General features: G+C 36.5%; 2 protein-coding genes across 2 annotated transcripts in view; one reads left to right on the top strand and one right to left on the bottom strand.

The window, feature by feature from the left end:
* The first annotated feature begins 8,031 nt into the window (after nucleotides 1–8,031).
* LOC134848520 (transmembrane protease serine 9-like) lies at nucleotides 8,032–13,769 on the top strand. Its single transcript, XM_063866017.1, has 4 exons — nucleotides 8,032–8,113; nucleotides 11,096–11,240; nucleotides 11,756–11,896; nucleotides 13,544–13,769. Exons 1-4 carry the CDS (start codon nucleotides 8,057–8,059, stop codon nucleotides 13,672–13,674), a joined length of 474 nt encoding a protein of 157 aa, XP_063722087.1. The 5' UTR covers nucleotides 8,032–8,056; the 3' UTR covers nucleotides 13,675–13,769.
* A 4,562-nt stretch (nucleotides 13,770–18,331) lies between these two features.
* Nucleotides 18,332–20,453, bottom strand: part of LOC134847603 (excitatory amino acid transporter-like) — a gene marked incomplete in the record, with an annotated part of 12,230 nt that continues 10,108 nt past the window's right edge. Inside the window, 2 exon segments of the mRNA XM_063864716.1 lie at nucleotides 18,332–19,061; nucleotides 19,607–19,747. Of these exon segments, the coding sequence (XP_063720786.1) occupies nucleotides 18,830–19,061; nucleotides 19,607–19,747 (373 nt within the window).

Below are 20,453 nucleotides of genomic sequence, written 5' to 3'. Positions count from 1 at the left end.
TCAGGGGAACTCTTAATTCAATGCTACACGAGACTCACCCAGGACAGTTCGGGATGAAATCCCTCGCCGAATATTTGTGGTGGCCACATATTTACCGGGAAATTTATCACCACGGGAGAACATGTACCCAATGTTTAAAAGCGGGTAAGAACATTAAAGTGTTACTAGGCACCCATAATATTTCGAAACTTCCGACGTTGAGATTCGCGAACGAAGAAATTAATTTGAATTTTGCGGGACCGTTGGATGCTAGCTGGGGTAACAACAAATACATTCTTCTTTGCATCGACCGTTACACTAAGTTCCCTTCGGCCAAGATCGTCAATAACACCTCTACAAGAAACGTAATTTCATTTCTAAACGATTACTGTCATCTTCACGGATTCCCAAGAAAAATTAGAGTCGACCGTGGGTCATGCTTTCTTTCACATGATTTCAAAAACTTCTGCGATAAATTTAATATAGAAATCATTTACTGCACTGTCGGAGACCACAGATCCAACGGGCTAGTGGAGAGACTAGTGTACACAATTAAATCGAAATTACTGGCAAGGTCATTCGAAGTACCCAAACCATCTCTAAACGATTCGATCGAGAAAATCATCTGGAATCTGAGAATCTCAAAACAAACGGCGATCGGCTGTACTCCGTTTGAAAAGCATTTTAATAGAGTAGCGAACACTAGGTGGAAAAATCTTATGTCCAATATTGACCATTTAGATAAAGGAAAGGCTATACTGTCCAAAGAGCGGGCTACTAACTGGGAACTACACGACGGGGCAGAAGATGGCTATTTGGACGAGGAAAAGGACAGCACGTCGGACCCAGAAGAAAACTTGCCATTAGCTAGGACTTTCAGCCTACACACAACCCCCAGACGACACTACCCGAACTTCAGATTCACTGGGAAAAAGAAAAGCAGTAATGGGAGGTAACTTATATAGAAAGGTGTCTAACAGGAAAAATAGGGACCCTTATTTTAATCTGGTTAAGAAGGATATCATCGATTCTTCAGAGCACACAGTTACCCTCGGCAACGGTCACGTTTTACGTAAATCGGATCTGGCTTTAAAAGAAAAATACTCCCAGGGCCCAAAAAGATAATAGTGAATCAGACACCCACTGGGCATAATATTCATATTCATTCGAGTTTAGCTGGGAAAAGGAAACTCTCCCCTCCGAAGAAAGTTGGATCGACAACAACCGGCCACTCGAGACAAGGCACCCCGAGAACGGAGATTACCAGAGCAGGGACTAGCGCACCGACCGCGAGCTCGGCCACTCAAGACTCTCCAAGATTTTCCTCAGGTTCATCTTCCTTAAATCTAGATTCGTGGGACGGGATAATCGAAGATTACTTTGACGATGTGACCAATAATAACGTACCTCAAAACCCCCATACCGAGTCTAATCAGGGCTTAAGTATTACAGGTCATGTCGAATCCCCACTTTTGAGCTCAGAATGGACAGCGAACAACGACCCACGGGAGATTGTGGTCATACACGACGCGAATACTCCTGAAGGATTACAGGACAACCTAATTATGGTAGACAGTATTCCGGAACAGACGACCAGCGTGACTCCAAAGACCCAAAATTCTAGACCACGCAGAAATGTGGGCCCCCCACAGTTTTACGGAAATCGGAGATTTATAGACGTGGTGCAAGAAAAAGACGACCTAGGGGCGCCAACTACTGTATTCTCTCAGGCAACGGAATTTCACAGTTCTACTTTCGCGGTCAACTCTCCTTCTGACCTTTTGACTCCATTAGCGGAGGCGCCTCCCAGACAGATTCTAGTCGCAGAAACTACGTTGTCATGGTCTTCAAGGAACTCCCTCCGGACGGTCAGACTTGCAACTTCAACCACGAAGACTCATCTCCACGAGAATTCCTCGGACTCAAACTTAACTTACCCGACCTCAAAGGAACCCCTCATTAGAGATGGACAACTATAGTGAGATCTCATCAACTATAGATTCAGAAGTGAGAGCTAAATTGGATGAGTTTGAGGACCAATTCTTATAATCGACATATCAAGTCAAACTTAACAAAACAATTCTGTAATCCATATTTTCCGCCGGACTTTTTAATTTCACCTGTAGATACAATTGTACATGTTAATGTACATGTTGTGGATTAGTTTATTTAGTTAGTTATCGTATTCTGTAAAAATTGTAATTCTGTATAGACACCCTGTACATTGCTACATTCTCTTTCAATTGTGGATTTCATTTTGCTGCTGTATATTTACCCTCTGGTCGCAGTTTGTAAAATTCTTCCATTTTCTGAGGGGGAAAAAAGGTGTATATAGAGTTATATAGTTAGTTTGCAGTTTCATTTTTTTCCCGGTGGGAAATGTTGTGGTTCGTTTTTAGTATGTTATAATGACCTTCGGTATTTTAATTAATACCAGTTTAGTTACGACCATCGGTCGATATGAACGGAAGTTCAGTTGTCCTTTTTAACGTTCTTAATTCAACTACTTCCTTTTTACGTTTTAACATTTAAGCTTATATACATACCTTGTACATATAGACCCTTAGAATTAGAATAGTTTATTAATGATAAAAAAAATTCTGGCTAAAATAATGGAAATTGTTCAAATCATGGTCAAATTTTGCATAATTTTGCCTAAATTATAGAAATAAACATAAATTTGCCTAAAAATAAAAAAATCACTCACTTTACTCGACCAACTACTGGATTTTTTAAAATTCGAGTTTGGATTGGAAACTTTTGAATAAGATGCCACATTATACCCTTTATAAACTTTTTAGCGGTAGTCAAAATCGGGCCAAAAAAATCACAATGAGCCATAGTTTCTTCCCATTTACGAGAGTGCTCGGTAGAATGAGAAAAAAAAATAACCTGATGATTAAAAATAAATCTGATAATCGGAGTTGAGAACTGCTGTTGTTGATTAAATGATACATCCTGATTGGTCCTGCTTCTCTCGTAGCCTCGTCCTCCTCCTCTGACGTCATTCAGGCTGCTTCGTTCAAACCCCATGACGTCATTCACACTGCCAGAGTAGCTCCTTCTGGAGGAGCCAGTCGACGTCTGTTTGTTCACACGGGAATTCGGGAATATGGGAGGCCGTCCGGAAATGTCCTGCTGGGATCTACAGCACAGTCGTATAACAATATGAGTACATGGCGCAGTAGTAAACCTTAATTGTTCCGACTTTCGATACGAAAGTAACGGAATATTTGTGCTCGGGGCGGGTTTTTTTTCTTCAGACAAATTTCGACTTTTTAACTAGCCATTTTTGACGGAATTTTTTTACATCATTCAAAAGATATTGTTGTCATGAGCTCAAATTTGAAAAGATATTTCACCTGTGATCATTTTTCGTAAAGTTATGGGGGTTTAAAGATTGCCATTTTGACCAATTTGGGACAATTACCGCGGGACATATTTCGTGCTATTAACGCGTAAGCAAGATTTAATCCGTCTTAGAAATCGTTCCAAATTGGTTCAAGCAGGCTTATATGCCATCAGGGGCGGATCTAGGATTTTCTCGAGGGGGGGCGGATTTGTAAAAAAAAATCGAAGGCGCCTTTAAAAAAATTTTAGGGTCGTTCGGCCAAAAATGGATTTCTTAAAAAGTACCAAAGGGAGGACCCTTTGGGTTGGCAGGGGTTCGAATCCCTGAGAGGGGGGGGGGTCGTCCGCCCCCCCCCCCCCCTAAATCCGCCCCTGAGTAAATTAACCAATGTAGTTAAAGAAAAAAAAAACGAATCAGAATAATATGAAAGTTTATGTCGAAGAAGTCAAAATTAATAACCTCTCGTTGAATGTGACATTTAACATTGATTTTTTGTTACATATCTTTTTACACAACGTTTGTACTTAATTAGATGTCATATTTTGATACTAACATAGCTAGTATCTTGTTATTAACTAGTTATGTTGTACTAACTAGTTTAGTCTCTTCGGTGCTTGCAGATGGTAATAGAATCGTCAATGGAGTGACAGCTGATTATGACGATCACCCGTGGATGGTGTACATTGAAATATGCTCACACAGGTTGGACCTCTTCAACTATATCCCCCCTTTTGCCAAGGGGGGAGTTCGTTTATAGATATAAAATTCTTGCATGCTTAGCCATTGATTTATTTCTTTATAGAAGGGTGGGGGGATTTTCGTTACTAGATACCCGAGGGGGGATACAATTGAAAAGATTCGACAGGTTTTTCCTTTTTTCATCTCTAACCAAAATCCCCCTTTTTGATGTTTGCATTTCGCGAGGTACGGTGGAGGCTATTTTCAAAAATACTCCATATACCTTCATCAACTATAGCAGCAGCAGTATATTCACTTTTGACTCACCAACCATAACATTTTAACGAACGTTTCTAAACATAACATAGAAACAAAGTTAGCTTCAATTAGCTACGTGGTAAATAAGTTACAATGTTTTCTTTCAGCGGATGCCAAATTTGCGGAGGGTCTATCTTGTCAGCCAAAACAGGTGAAAAATAAAAGGACATTTTCCTTACTAATTTCGCTGAATAAAAGTGCACTCAGTATGGTGGTTTCTTGTTTTGTGCTTTCCTTACGACTTGTTGGGGAAATAGTTCAGCATTTATTAAATTACCCAATTGGAACATCCAATTAAATTATCCTAAAAAGAATTATTTACTCTTTACAGTTTACTTTACGACCACCGATAACTCACACTCTACCACAAAGCACTAATTTTTTGCGACTGAGTTTGAGGTACAATCACAGTTTAGACAGACAAAACCTACCCGGGTCGAGGTGCTCTCGCTGTATGTTTCGACCGTCTCCACCAAATATGTGTATGTTTTGACCGTGCTGGACCCGAGCGAGATTATTTTTGACCATCTCGACCAATATTTGATGTTTCGACCATGCTCACAGTATGCTTCGACCGTGCTTGACTAATTTTTGATATATTTTGACCGTGCTCGCACTGTTTCGCGTTTGTGCTCGATCCAATTCCCTGTCTCAGCTATTCTTTTAGGTCGAGCACTGACAACTTCAATTGAGGTCTTTCTAGGAAGTAGTTATATAAAGTAATTATTTAGTTTTAAATTATAACCAGAAGCGTCGTTTGGGTTCAAACACGGTTCAATACAAATTGGCATCGGTTTTTTGCTTATAGTGCCAATTTCTAGCAACTAAACCAGAGCAACATTTACTTAACTTTTTTCTTAAATTAACTTAACTTAAATTTTTCTTAACCTAATTTTTTCTGGCATTCACCAATCACGCAAATAAGATCACCAGTCTCCAAATCTTGGTTTGAACCGGTATGTTATTTGGGAAGCTTGTTTAAAACTTGAACATACTTCTTCAGCGGCCTTTTTGGCGTGGGTTATCACATAGCAGATTTGCCGGGCACATTTTTCATCAATGAAAAATGATTTGACCTTGAAGCTTCCAGTTTTTTTTGAATTGAAACAAAGAACCCTTATTAGAATTTCATATAAAGGCTGCTCCACTAAAGTAAACTTGGTTGGAAATAACTTTTCACTTTTCTGTGGCTACCAGATACCAAGCCGAGCACATGCTTGAATCTTCCGAACAATATTTATTGTGACCCAATGCGATGCGGCACGGGGCATGGCGAAAACACGTCGCAAGCGACAATTCGTCGCAAGAAATTATTTGTAGCTTTTGTAAAAAGCGACTATTTGCAACACGCGACGACTCGTAGCAAGCCACAATTAGTAGCGGTTAAAGCTTTGATCAGATCAAAAGAAACTAGATGAAAAAATTACAATAAAAAACCAAGAGTCTAAAAATGAAATTTATTGAGAATGTTTTTGTTATTATAATGTTTCAGACGTTCAAATAGTCTGGCTTGACCTTTTTATATTTTTCCACCTTGGCGGCAGTTTTCCGAGAGTTATCTTTGCCAATCTGTTGTTCGACAGAGTTTGCTCTTTTCTCAGGAATCGGACAAACTTGTGAATAGTAGGGTGAGCACACCCCATTGAGGAAAGAAAACTAATGGAAGAATTTGATTGTTAACCACAGCATGAATTGTAAACATTTGATCATTTTAAAATAACACGGGACATGCTTTAAATGTCCCATCTGCTTTCCAGACTGTGTTGCTTTCCAAAGTTTCTAAGTTCTTGCCCGTGGCAAATATTAACTTTCGGTCTTTGTCATCCGACCCTGAATCAAAAAGGAGGAAATTATTTCCCCTTAGGGTTTTGCTTAACTCCAAAGGTAAAGCATTATCGTTAATTAAATGGTATCGAATGGTAGTAGGAATCACAAAGGATAGTAGCAATTTTTAGGGTTCAGGGTTTTACCTTGATACGTGCAGTTTTGAGCAGTTTCTGAGGGGGTGTAAGACTTTGGGTTTAAATCATTGATTTATGTTTCAGTATTAACAGCTAGACACTGTGTGCCTCCTCGAACGAAATACTTCGTTATAACATATGGAAGTGCTGACAAAAAGAAAGGTTTACTAAATTTTGCAATTTTGTCATCAAAAAGTTGGGCTGAACGCAAAGTTTTTTTTGGGTTTTTGGGCAAATACCAATTATTTAGAATGTGCTTTGAAGCGGGATTTGAAAGATAGCATTATTTCAATAGAAAGGCCAAAAAGAGACAAACTAGCGGTAAATTTTGTTCTTTCTAAGATACCTTTGAGTGGTACAACGTTCGGTTTTTTCTAGGATGTTTTTTTGAATGACCTAAGACATAGTTTCCAAAAACATAATGAGCGAAAACAAGGGAAAAGTTTGAACTAAATTGCTTTCTTTTTTTTCAAGCTGAATGCAAAATTTAAAATTGCAAATCATTTAAAATAAATCTTTTTTTAAATTGCAGGTAAATCATTTAATATTCCAAAGTCGGATGCAGAAATAGTGCGACATCCTCTGACAGATTTGGCCATTCTGCGTCTGCCCCCAAAAAGCAGGTTCAGCAACCCACAGCCGATCGCTATTCCAGGTACAAATGAAACTTAAAAAGTTGAAGCCACAATTTAGTCAAATATAATTCTGAGGTCATCAGGTGCACTTGATGACCTCAGAATCACTTATGACTAAATTGTGGCTTCAAGTTTTATGAAAGGGACTATTTTCATACCGAACAACGATGATTTCCAACTAATCAACGCCCTTCAAATTTCAAAAACTGACAAATTGTCGCGCTAATCCTGAATTCTGATTGGCTCACATAAGTTTTGGAGATTCGTTACTTCGGGAATGAGCAGATAAACGTTTAAAAAAATCCAGATTACTTTGTCAAAAGAGGTTGAAAAAATTGTCAGCACTGGACCTGCTAAATTTTCCATGCCATCGAAATATTTAAATTATTAAGCATCTGCCAATTCCAAGAGACGATGTATCAACGGTTTTTAGCATACCTAACAATAGTTCTCTTTCTCTCCTTATTTTCTAAACCTCAATTAGATAAGTGATTGAACATGAAAAAAACATAGAAACAATAAAATATAGCCGTCGTAGAGTGTAATTTTCGGGTACCCCTGATTGTACAGGTTTTTCTTTGCTGTTTTGGTAATTAGGTTATGTAGGCAACGTTGTTTATTGCAACAGGAAGACATTCGCTATTGAGTATAAAAATCGGAAATGCTTCACCGCTTAAATTTTTTTTCTATTGGAGTGGAAAATGTTGACAGAGTAGTCTATAAGGGGGGTTGTTAATTAATTTTTAATTTTTTTTTCGCACAAGATTGGATCGAATATTTTTTTCTCGGTCGAACACCAGTAAAAAAATTCATGCACGGTCGAACTTGAGTCTCATCACAATCTCTTTCATTTTGGTGACTCGAATTATAGATAGTTTCAGTCGGATGCTTCGAATCACACTTTTTTTCGGGTCGAATGGGTCTGACAATTTGACCGGTTCGACCTAGGAATTGGATCTCAGTTCTGATATTGAAGAAGTACTCTTAACTGCAACCAATGAGATACACTACTATGTGATGCAATACTTCTGTTAATTGCATGATTGATGCAATAATAGTTAGTATTGATTGCAGCCAATGAAAGTGAGCATCCGGAGGAAGGGGAGGAGGTGTTTGCAGTAGGGTGGGGACGGATGTGTGACAAACCGGGCCAGTGCAAACAGCAAAACAAACAGCCGCAGATCTTGCAGGTATACCCGGTGCGTAACCACGGAGCCGCATTCCCGGATAGCCGAAAAAACTAAATACCTCCGGTTTTAATTAAGTTAAATCAGAAACCTCTTCACTAAATTGAGACGCATTTTGATTGGACAGGAAATGCTTCAAAATTTTGCAGCCTGTTAGCTTACAAAGTTTTGAACATTTTGAAGAGATTGGATTGGCTAATTTTTTTTACTCTCATTGAATTAATTAACAACAAAAGTCTGACTACAACAGGGATTCGACCCCCCTCACCAACCAAAGGGTCCCTCTTTGGTATGTTTTATTATATCCATTTTCGGCCGACAAACCCAAAAATATTTTAGTATTTGCTAACTTTAAAGGGGAGCGCGCGCTGAAAAACGTTTTGGCCTGTTTTTTTAAAACATTTGTCCAATTTTTTAACGCGTTTTTTTTTGCTGGGGGGAATGGGCTAAATGTGGGTAAGGGGAGGGGGTAATTGGGAGGAGGGGAAGGGAGTGGGAAGGCAGAAAGATGGGACTAAGTGTATGGTTGGGGGGTAGAGATAGGGGGTACCCCAAATAGAAAAAAAAACAATGTTTTTAAGTAAGTTTGTAGGATCTTTTTAACTATTTTTGCCCCCTATGGTACCTAGTAACGAATCTCGAATCCCCCCTTTTAACAAGAAATGGGTAGGGGGGTAATTGTTAAGTAGATACAAAATTTCGGCTATCCGGGAACGAATTTTTTTTCGGCTATGCGGTAACGAATTTGTTTTTCGGCTATCCGGGATTGAATTTATTTTTCGGCTATCCGGCGGGTGTTCGGCTCCGTGCCACGCACCGTATACCCAGTGCAATAAAAAAATAGACAATCTATATTAAAGAAAACCTTTATCAAATACTATAAAAGCAAACAAGTACTATATTAACCAATCAGAATTGGGAACAGAAAGAAAACTCAGGAAATGAAATAATTAATGATGATTTACTTGGAGTGAGGTTTGTATTTAGACAACCGCGCAATCATACTCGTCAGTATTTAGACAAAGTAAATACTCAATTTTGATTGGTCGAAATGAATCAAAATCTAAACGCTAAAACAAACAAGAAATTGAAAACTAACGAATTATTATCTCAATTGGCCGAAAGTTGGCAAAAAATTATTGCAAAATAATGGAATTTTTGCTCGTGAAAACCCCGTTTAAAGGGTTAAAATTATTTTTTGATGGTTATTTGTAAAAGAAAAACCAAAGAAGAGAAAATATTCAATACTATAAATGCGTTATTGATAATTGCCCGTCACGATTAACTCTCGAAATTTCAAATGAAAAATTTTTTAATAAACCTGCGACTCGACACCAATTGCCCCCAGAAGATCGCGTGTCGGAGCAAAAATTTAAGGAAAAAATTACCGGAAAAAATGAAAAAAACCAGGTGTCCCCCTGAAAACAATTTACGAAAATCAAGTGCCGGAAACAGATGAAAAATATTTGCCGCCAGCATTCAGCCAAGTACGAAGAGCAATGTGTCAAACCCTTGAAAAAAAATTTGCACCATACCCAAAAACTTTGAGGAAATAATTCTCAACAACCAATGGACGAAAACCTCTAACAACAAATATTTTCTACTGCACCAAGGCGATGATATGCTAATATTTGCAACAATTCAGGGACTCGAACTTTTGCTAAGGTCAAAAAATAATTTGGGAGATGGAACGTTCAAAACGGCCCCCCGAACGTTCTTACAAATTTATACAATTTTCGCCCTTCGGATCGAGTGAAAATTGGAAAGTACCGATCGTCTGGGCATTTCTCATGCGAAAAAGTGAAGAAACATACAACCATTTTTTGAGTTTTTGACCCAAAAATGCCTTTTTTTGTAATTGGCCGTTGATGCCAAAATTTTTTTAACTGATTTTGAAAATAGGATCATGCCGGCAATCAAAAAAATGTTTTAGCTCACGAGCCATCTCGGATTTTGGTTTCACTATGCCCAGTGTATTTTTCAAAAATTTCAGGAACTCGGATTTTTGAGAGAATATAAAAATGATCCGATCCTGCACTTGATAGCTTGTAGACTATTCAGCGTGCCTTTTTTACCAATTGATGAGCTGATTATATGTTTCCAAAACTTTCAGTCCGAAATATCGAAAAAAATTTCTCGGCACCAAAATCTTGAAAAAAGTTTCAGTACATTACTGAGTTTTGGATGAGTGGTTACGTCCCCCTTGTTATGTGGAATGTTTTTAACAGGGATGTTACCCTGAGAACTACCAACAAATGCGAAAATTGAAATATGAGATAGAACAAAGAAGTTGGGGTCGTTCAGCCAAATTTTTTGAATTTGCTGAAAAAATAAAGTGCCCAAGAAATCGAATCTCGCATGCAATTACGAAGAATTTCTCGTGGCGAACCAGTCCCGAAAAAACAACAAAATATCAGTTATTGGAAGAAAAATACTTCGTCTGAAATTTTTTATCTGGGGAGTCACTTGTCATCGAAAATGTATTGGGAGGGAGTTGCAGTCATTTGTCAAAACTTTTGAAAAACTATGAATTTTCTCAAACTATTAACCTACTGTCGGCTTAAATTTATTCTACTTAAAATATCGTTTTAAGTTTTGTCCAATAATATTTCATTTTTCTTGAGTGATTTTTTTTGCTTTCTCTATTCTGATTGGTTAATTCAACTTTTGTCTAAATACTGACGAGTCTGAATACGCGGTTGTCTAAATACTGCTACGTAACCGATTTACTTCCTACAGTTTGCTTCTTGTTTTCGATGCTGATTAGTTAATATAGTAGTTGTCTACTTAATGACTTGTCTACCTTTTGCTACATTACCGTGCACCGTGCAACAGATGCCCGGTCTTTTGATTGAAACAAACTATAACATGTCTAGTCGAGCCAGCCCCCCCCCAAATAAAACGAACATTTTCTCCTCAGTATTGCCGCAATAAGTTTTACGCGTCTTTTTGCTTGCCCCTTCTGTTCTCTTTGTTCTCTTTTAGAATACTGCTATCGAAGTTGCGTCTGGAAGCAAGTGCAGATATGGACGCTTTCTGTTCTGTGCAGGGGGAGCAGATGCACAGGGGATGCCTCATGATGCTTGTATGGGCGACTCAGGGGGACCACTCGAGTGCAAAGACAAATTAGGTTCCACAAAAAAATCAAGTGTAATTTAATTTGCTTCCGATAAGCGAAAAATTTAGGCGAATTGAACAACTATGAACTAACTGCTGCATTCTTAAGTTTCATATTAGTCGATACCAAATTGAGGTATTTTCTCAACCCTCTCCCATTTCAAAATGTTTAGGTCCGAGTGGATAATGTATTCCCATATAAGAGCTACAAAAAACAAGTTTATAGATAGTTTGTTCACCATGAAAAATTTCACTGCATTACAAAAAATTAGAACTATTTTTTTTTAAAAACAAAAATGAAACTCAAATGTCGGAGATATTAGGCTTGGGGAAAACAGGAGCCCAATTTATTACACTGGTTAAAATGAAGAAAAAACACAGAGCAATTTTGTTTGACTCATAAAACAGTGGCACCTAAAATAAAGGTCCAGCTAACTCTACCACATGCTTGAAAATTTTGTTCGTGATTGTTTAAACGTACCCAATTTTTTCTTAGATGAATATGCAACAGGATAAGTTTTAATGTAGGAAAGATCTTTGCGTGCGGAGTGGTATCAAAGGGTCCGTCGAAGTGTGGATTCGAACCAGGGGGCTATGTCAAATTGGCCAGACAAGCGATCATCTTGTGGCTAATCAATCAAGGTCAAGCCAGCACAGCTGGAAGAATCGGTTAGTTCACGAAGCGAACTAACAGAAAATCAACATTTGTCGAAATTTGTTCTTTTTTTTTACAGTTTTCCAAATTAGTTTGTATTTGATAAAAAGCTGATTTAAACTATCCGGGCAAAACGTGCAAAACTTGGTTTAAAACAACGTTTCTCAAATTGGATGGACCTTAGATGAAAAATGACGAAAACAAAAATGCGTAGAATTTTAGCAGACATAATATAGTGCAATTAGTTCATTAAGACTCAGGTCCAAAATTTTACCCGAACGGCTCAAAATTTTATCCAAAAAGTCACACTTTAGGAGGGATCCTTCAGTGTGACATCACCTTGACTGGGGTAGTCCTCCGCAGTGAGTTCAGCGTTAATCAGATCTACTCCGGTGGATTCTGGAAAAACTGTCTGAGTTTTCGGGCTGTTGGGCTGGTATTGTACTTATTGACAGCGCGATGTGGTATTGTCACCAGCAGCTCGATTGAGGCATTGTCTGCCGACGTCACATGATGCATTGCCCAGTGCTTAAACACCCAAGTATTAACGTTAGAGAGCCTTTTTTAGGCAAAAAACACGACATCTACGCTTTGTACTTGCCCCGTTCTGATTGGTGTTGGACTAGTGTTTAATAGATGCCTCACAGGTCTTGGAATAGAGACTTATTTTCCAAGCGCTTCTGCGTTAGTTGAGACCACGGATGGGGGAATGTGTTCTGCAAGATCTCATGTTTTTTTTTTCAAAAAGCTACTCATGGCAAAACGAGCTTTTCTGACTTTGACTTGAATGGTAACCGTCAAAATCCTTTTTAGCACTGTGGGTTCTATGATGCAATAGAAAGTGCTAATACCCGGTGATGGTTAAAAAATCTGATTTGTAAGGTGGGTAGCTAAGCAACATGTTACTCTCAAAGAATCGTGCTTCTTGGTGTAAATAGTTCTCAGTGATGGCCTATCAATGGCCAAGAGTATACTGAAAGCTTGAAACACGGACCATTATTGATTTCTTTTGTTAATAAAATTTACGCTAAAACTACCAGATCAATTTTTATCAAAACTACAATACAATGAGTCTGTTACAATGCCGAACAAAGAATAAGCAGAATATGATCTCCAAAAAAATGTAAACTAAATCATGTTTGTTTGATAGCCATAAATGCCGTTTTAAAAAGCTTTAAGGTTTTGCACAAATTTGAAGATTATAACCTGCTTAATTCTTGTTGGGCTGGGTAAAGGTCCCACTGTAATATGTCTTTGTCAGTAATTGACCGGGAAGTTTTACCGTAATTTTTGATTGACTTGAAATGTCAAAATGGATCCGTTTTGGGGGTGAATTTTTGATCCCGAGTTAGGAAAAACAAATTGCACAATATTAGTTTTGCTTAGCTTTTAATCAAATGTTTTTCTTGTCTCGTTTTTCACTAAAAGTCGATTCATTTTGAGGAAATATATATCAAGTTCTGTGCGTTTTAGATCAAGTTTTGTTTTTCTTCCGGGTAATTTAAGTCAGCATTGTGTTAAGTATTTTTCTGATATCCGATTCCAACGATTGACTTGAATTGGTCGTGATTTTAGAATTTTGCAGGATATAAAAAATCACCGGCATCAATATCCAATAATGAGTACCGATATTGACTTTTTATTTTTTCTTTCATTTTCAGAAACTAATGTCAGAGGAAACATTGAGGAGAGAAAAGAATCAGGAACCTCACTAAATTCCGCCACAGGAAGGATGTTTATTCTTATTGTGTTATTAATCTTCATTAAAGAAGATTTTAGCATACGTTCTTAATATTTATCAACACAATTTTAAAAACTGAATGATGTTATTAGTGTGATTTAATTACGCGCGCAAAAACTAATGAAATTTAAAAAAACTGACAATTATTCTTTTAATATCCAACAATAGAAAAGGAAAATTTGACCTGGTTGACGGGCAAGAAAGAAATTTTCAACATAACGTGTATGAAATATAGCTGGTCAGATTTTTGATCAAAGAAATTGGCAATTCAAAAATAGCAGAACGCAATTTTTCTTCGTAAAAAAATATGACTAGATGCGGAAAAAAAAACCAAAAAAAAAATCTTTTGATTTAAAATATTTATTTCAGTGTTGGAGTTATCCTTATCATACAATTTTCATGGAATGAAAAATGAATTTCAAAAGCTTTTCCTTGCTTGCCTTCAAAAGTTAACTAAACTTTGTTGAAATTCTATTTTTTTGTATAGTTGTTTTTGATATGCACTAGTAGGCAAAAATTTTATCAAGAAAACTTGAAATGAAGAAATTAAATCGTCAAAATGTAAAGCCAAAAAACAAAGTCTAATTTTTTAAGAAACCCTACAAAAATCCTTCAATAGCAGCAAATTTCCTTTTAAAAGTTATATTTGTAACCTTGAATGCTTCTCTGACTCATAAATTTTGTCTCTATTGATCGATTTCGGCTACAAGCGCTGCAATATCTAAATTTTAAATCAAGCGTGAACAAAATTATTTTCATACAAATCCCTAGATAGCCAAACGATTATTAATGAACGATTGCGAAGCTGAATTCAGCACCACTTGCGATACAACACAAACTTAAAAAAAAACATAATAAGCCACAAAAAAAAACGAAATACGTTGAAAAAAAATAAAGAAACCAAAATATTCGTATACTCAAAAAAAACTAAGGGCCCACTAAAACTTGGAGGTAGCTGTTTGATATTTTGGAAAATGTTTCACGTATGCTGGATGAAATGGGTAATTTCATAAATTGGACTTAGCTCGAAACTTTAGTTGCTTCTCTTAAAATAAGTGAGAAGAGTGAAAATTTTTAAGAAATTGCTATCTTCCCAAATACATAAAATTTTCTCACAGTAAACGAGGAGTCACCGCTTCTGTCAGAAAATTTGTCTCGACCGATTTTATCGATTGAAGTTTTCATCTCAAATTTGATAGGATAATTCTACGAAAATCAAAAAGTTTCTAAAAATGGTGAAAAGTTCGAAAACTTGATTTTCCGAAATCTATCTGTTCTTGTACAACGAGAAGATCGTGGCGGCTTAATTGTAGAACATTACCAAAACCAGGTTTCTCGACTGAACCTTCAAATTTAACCTAAAAATTGGCAGGGTAGTTTTCGAAAAATTGGGCAAATGAGCTTAAAGGATCCACACAGTTTGTTGTTTCGATTGAACGCAAAATGAATTTGAGAGTTTCGTTTGCGAAAAAAGTCAATTAGTTTCAAAAGACGCCCCAAAACCAATTTTTTACTTTTCCAATGGCCATAACGTTGTGTAGAAAAAATTGGTCGTAGCCGCTATGCAGGTGAATTTCCCTTTAAACGTTCTGTTCATTGAACCCAAAATCTCAGTTTGGAAATGTAGTTATTGAGAAAACGAAGAAGAGAAAAAGAAGTTATTGAGAAAAAAAAAGAATCCAAAAATATTCCTTCCACAGCTTTTTTCTAAGGCTGTAGACAATAATGTAAAGTTATTATAGACAAACGGATTTTGCAGGCATACAGGAGTGTAGGTGCTTTTTTCATTGATACAATTTTTTGAATTTCGGTAAAGTAGTTTCTACTGAATTAAAGTTTTTCTTGAAATGTGGAAAAAATTTGGAAGCGTCTCAAAACACTAAAAAACAAAATCCATTCCTATTTATTTTTCATGCTACCTGATTTTGTCGAAAAGGAAACTTTTTCGTCAAAACTACAAAATATAAGTTGACTAGGTCGAGGCAACATCAGTCAAAACCATTTAATCAAAAAAAAAATAGAAAAAAAACAAAATCATTCAAAATCAGACGTGGTAAAATGACAAATTTTAGAACTTTCAATTATAGTTAACATAATACTATCAAATTAAAACCCATGCTTTACAAATTAAGTTGATAAAATTAGTACCATATAATAAAATTGATTAAAAAAAACGAAAAATGAACCGACGGAAACTAGGCAGAAAACCACGAATCCGAAAGAAATAATGATTAGTGCCCCAAAAGTACTCCACCTATTAATTTAACTAGCTAGATGAGGTACTTTTTTAAGTTTTCACGAAAGTGAGCATGCCTTGAAATTTTCCATTTGTAAATTGACCATTCTGTGACCAAGTTAATTACGGAATAAAGTCTAGTTCCTGGTTGCAATATCCTTGCGTATCGCAAGGGTAATAACCTAATGAAAATTTCTAAAAATGCTGGTTGTTCCATAGAACGCAAATTATATTAGAAGCGTTTTTCGACAAACCGGGTGCATGGAACTCGAATTTCGAAAAATTGGTTCATGTATATTGCATCTTGTACTATTTCAGAAAAGAGATGCTCCTTTAGGGTTGAAAACAATTTATCCTTTGAGGTTCCAGTGCTTTGAAAGGTGGGAATGAACATTTTAAATTGGTGTCCTAGAGAGGATAATTCATGCGATTCCAAAATTTCAATAATCATAATTATGTGGTACACACATATGGAATACATTTTTGGTGTTTTTGATGGCTTTTCCGGAAATTTTCTTTTTAGTAGACATTTCCACATTCGAGCTTCATTATCAAGCAGTTACTCAATTCCATACATTGCTGATATTCACTAACGCGTTACTCTGGTAAAAAGCTCTTTTTAACTCTTAGTAGTTTGAATATTTTTTGTCTGCCGCCACTTCGAACAAAAAGACTAATTCGGAAGTCAAAATGTTTAACAAAAACAATAACTAGCTTTTAACATTTTCAGTTAACCGTTCTTGATTTTTAACGGTTTCAAAGCTGAAGCATTCTTTTCCATGAAAAAATTAGGACCAACCGCCGCACCTGTCTTAGCAGTAGAGATATATTCATCATGCGTTAAAAAGAAGTTTTACAATGTCAAAAATCTTTTTTTTGACGGAAAAACCTAATACCCACAAACAGATAAATTTCAAAAAAAATTTTAAGTTCAACCTTATGGCACAGCTAAAATTTAACACAACTGAAAATTGTGGAACACGTTTTTTTTTCTCATTTCAACAGCAATCTTGCAATAGTTTCATTTAGACTGAGAAAAAATTTCGGCAGGAAACACCTGAACGCTATGTCGGCGTTATCAGCAGGAGTAAAAAAAACTACCTTTTGTTTAAGTAACTACTACTGTTACCGTGCCTTTACACTCCGGTTTTTGAACAAAAACTTTGTGATGAATAGAACAAATTTGGCCAGACAATTTTATTTTTTTTAATGAAAAACAGACTTTTAATCAAAGTCTTTGGAGCAAACCTCAAATGACTGAAGATTGGTTTTATGATATGTCGGGAGAAAAAATTGATTCACAAATCGCTTCTGGAAATGCAATCACTTTTATTACGACTGTAAATTTTCGTTCAAAAAAAATGTTTTATCTAACTATTACGATTTTTCAAAAGTGACAAAACACTGTGACAGGTGCTCTATGTGTATTTTTGCCAGGTTAATCTCGAATTTTTAACTATTCTTGTTCCGACTTTCGAAGAAAAAGCGGAACATTTACGATTGGGTTGCTTCTTTTATTCTGTCAAATTGTGACTTTTAGACTGATTTTAGAAGTTATTGACTGATTTTTAGAAGAGTTTTTGACTGATTTTTGTGACAGAAGATCGGTGTTTTTGCCAGATCTATCTCGACTTTTCAACTAGCATTTTTGTTCCGACTTTCGAAGAAAAAAAAACAAATATTTAAACTTGGATGAATTTTATTTAGTCAATTTTCGACTTCTAGACAATGCGTTTTTGACGTTTTTTTTTAAAAAGCAGGTAATTTTTTACTACTGCTTTTAACGCCGACATAGCATTCAGGTGTTTCCTGCTGAGAGATATTGCTGCCCTGAGCTCGAATTTAAAAAGATATTTTAAATGTGATCATTTTTCGTAAAGTTACGGTGGTTTGAATATTTCTCATTTGGTCAATTTGTGATAATAACCTGGAAATTAATGCGTTCTTACACGCTTAAGCGGCGAATGAATGCGTTCCAAATTGATTGGAGTCCAGCAACCTAGTCTTTTTAAATCAATAACAGACGCTAAACACACCCTTTGAATTTTTCATAGCAGGTTGAGGGATTTTTTAAATCGCGGTTACGTATGCTTATTATTAAAATTCATTTCAAAACTAATGAGACGGGAAAGTTTATTACACGATATTAATCTATTGCAAAAATAAAACTAAAACGATAAATTATTGGAATTTTATTAGGTCATAATTGTCAATGGCAATTTTGGTGCATTTATACAAACAATTAAACATTCAGAAAGTTGATACAAAGGACATCAGGGTGGCCACGGTACCGAAAAATTGTTGGCACTGAAATGAACGCCTGGCACTGATATTTTCCAAAAATAGCTTTTTTCTCTCTTTGACACAAATTTTAGTACAGTTAAAAGCAGTTACTCTTTCAAAAATTGTTTCTCACAAGAATGTTTAAAAAATTACTTTCCCGGAACAATTTTTGAAAACAATCCCTGATTTTTACCTGAAAATATCAGTGTAAAACTACTTCAGTTTTTAATTATTTAAGGCTGAAGTGCGGCGATGGCACTGATAATATGGCTCTGATAACATTGACAGACCACGCTTCGCACTGATACTATGGCCACTGGCGATGAACGTAACTAGCAGATGAGCTAAAGTGTTAATTACACACCAGCACCTCAAACTACAGCGTTTAAATATATGCATGTCTGTGGTCACTCAGTTTATTTCAATTTCAACCGCGACATCATGGTCGACTTCAATTGAAAACTACTTCCGAGTCCTTTAATCGTATTTAGAGGTGAATTTGACTCGAATTTACAGGATAAAGAAGTCAGAGAAATCAAACAGGAATAACCTAGAAAATTGATCTAAAGCTTTGTTTTCGGCAAAAACAACAGCTATCCAATATGATTACACAATTTTTGCAATTCATGATAAAAAGGTGAAGTAAACGACCTGATTTCAGAGAATGAAACGAATTGCACCTTTGAACTAAGCTTCGTGGGCGGCGGATAAATCGCCATTAGGAAGCGAGATAGAGTTTTGTTCTGATAGTTCATCTAGGATCCTCTGCGAGCTTCTCTTCTTCGCGGAGGGGGTTCTCTTTAGACTACTGCCCCTGGCCACTACGGCTCTTCTGGCTTCAGTCAGTTTCTCATGGCAGAGGGTGTCCAGAATGGCACAGCCCACGCAATCGCCACATACATTGACAACTGTACGGAATCTGAAAAGATTCTTCATATTTTATTGGACACAGAGTCAAATTTTATCGTTTTTTTTACATCGAGTCGAAACAGAGCTTCGCGCCACTTACCATACAACATAAAAATCGCACGGAGAGCTAACGGACAAAACGAGACGAAGCCCAGAACTGAAAAAAAAAATTGGAAAGTGTCGAAACAATATATCTACGAGAACTTTTCATCAAATGAAGTTAAATTGGCAACGTTTAATTAACACTGAGACAACATTTACCATGCGGTAAACAAGCCGACAATACTTGTTGGGTAGTCGATCCGGATTACTGAAAAAATCGCCCTATTATACCCTAAAGTACACGAAATGAGGGAGTCCAATCAACTAAATCATTTAAGATGTCCAATCAACTAAATCAGAAAGTTTGATTTGGTGAGGAATGAAAAGTTCTCATTTTAGAACACTGTTCAGCGCAGAGCATTGTGTACTTTAATTTCTAGTATGGGCATGCCAGTCGCGTCACATGCTAATGAACCATTCCGTCGATAAATAATGTGCTGGAATTCATGTTACCTGTCCAAGAGCCAGTCGACGGAGTAGATGAGGGCTATTTTGTCCACAGGGATGCCTACAGAGGAGAACACTAGAATGGTGGTGACCATGCCTGCCGCTGGAATACTGGGTGCACCAATGGACGAAGCAATACTCGCCAGACTAAACACGGAACATACTGCCACTAATATCGCACCATTGGATACATACCGATTCACTGAATGTCGATATTCACCACAACATCTTTCTTTAAATATTTTTTCTTTTGATCAGCTAAATTTCTTGTCGCTAATTCTTTCTTCTTGACACCATGACTTATTTTACATTTTCAAGCAAACTCAACAATTTGTTCACCAAAATATATCATATTTACTTGGCTGTATCAAAACCCTGACAGTTCTTAGTTTCGTTAAATGATAAGCTAGCAATAATGATAACTGTTGCAGCGCAAAACGTAACTAATGCGTGAAACATAAATCGTTCAAATTTAAAACTACGACCTACAAAAGAGCAGTTTTTTTTTTGCACTTTTGCAGTTTCTGCAAAAGTCAAGCTGGTTTTTAATTGCTTCAAAAGTCAAGCAGTTTCGGAAAAAGTCAAGCTGGCGTTGCGTCCGATATACGATGATAGAAGTAAAAAGTTTGAGTTATAGTCGTTTATGACTGATTATGTCCGTTTATACAAAAATTGTGGATATATTCCGATTTATGACCAAACACGAGTATTTACCGAGAAATACGAATAAAATATTGATTTTAACTTTGTTTTGTGGAGATTAGCGCACATTTTGGCGCCCCACAAGGGACAGATATTAGTTAATTCCCTTATAATAATCCGAGTTATTATTACAAAAACGGTTATACTGAAA

The sequence above is a fragment of the Symsagittifera roscoffensis genome, chromosome 6 (genome assembly GCF_963678635.1).
Source record: "Symsagittifera roscoffensis chromosome 6, txSymRosc1.1, whole genome shotgun sequence".
In the NCBI taxonomy this organism is placed as follows: Eukaryota; Metazoa; Xenacoelomorpha; order Acoela; family Convolutidae; genus Symsagittifera; species Symsagittifera roscoffensis.
Note: the sequence above shows the minus strand (reverse complement) of the source record. Positions and strands in the feature narration are given on the sequence as shown.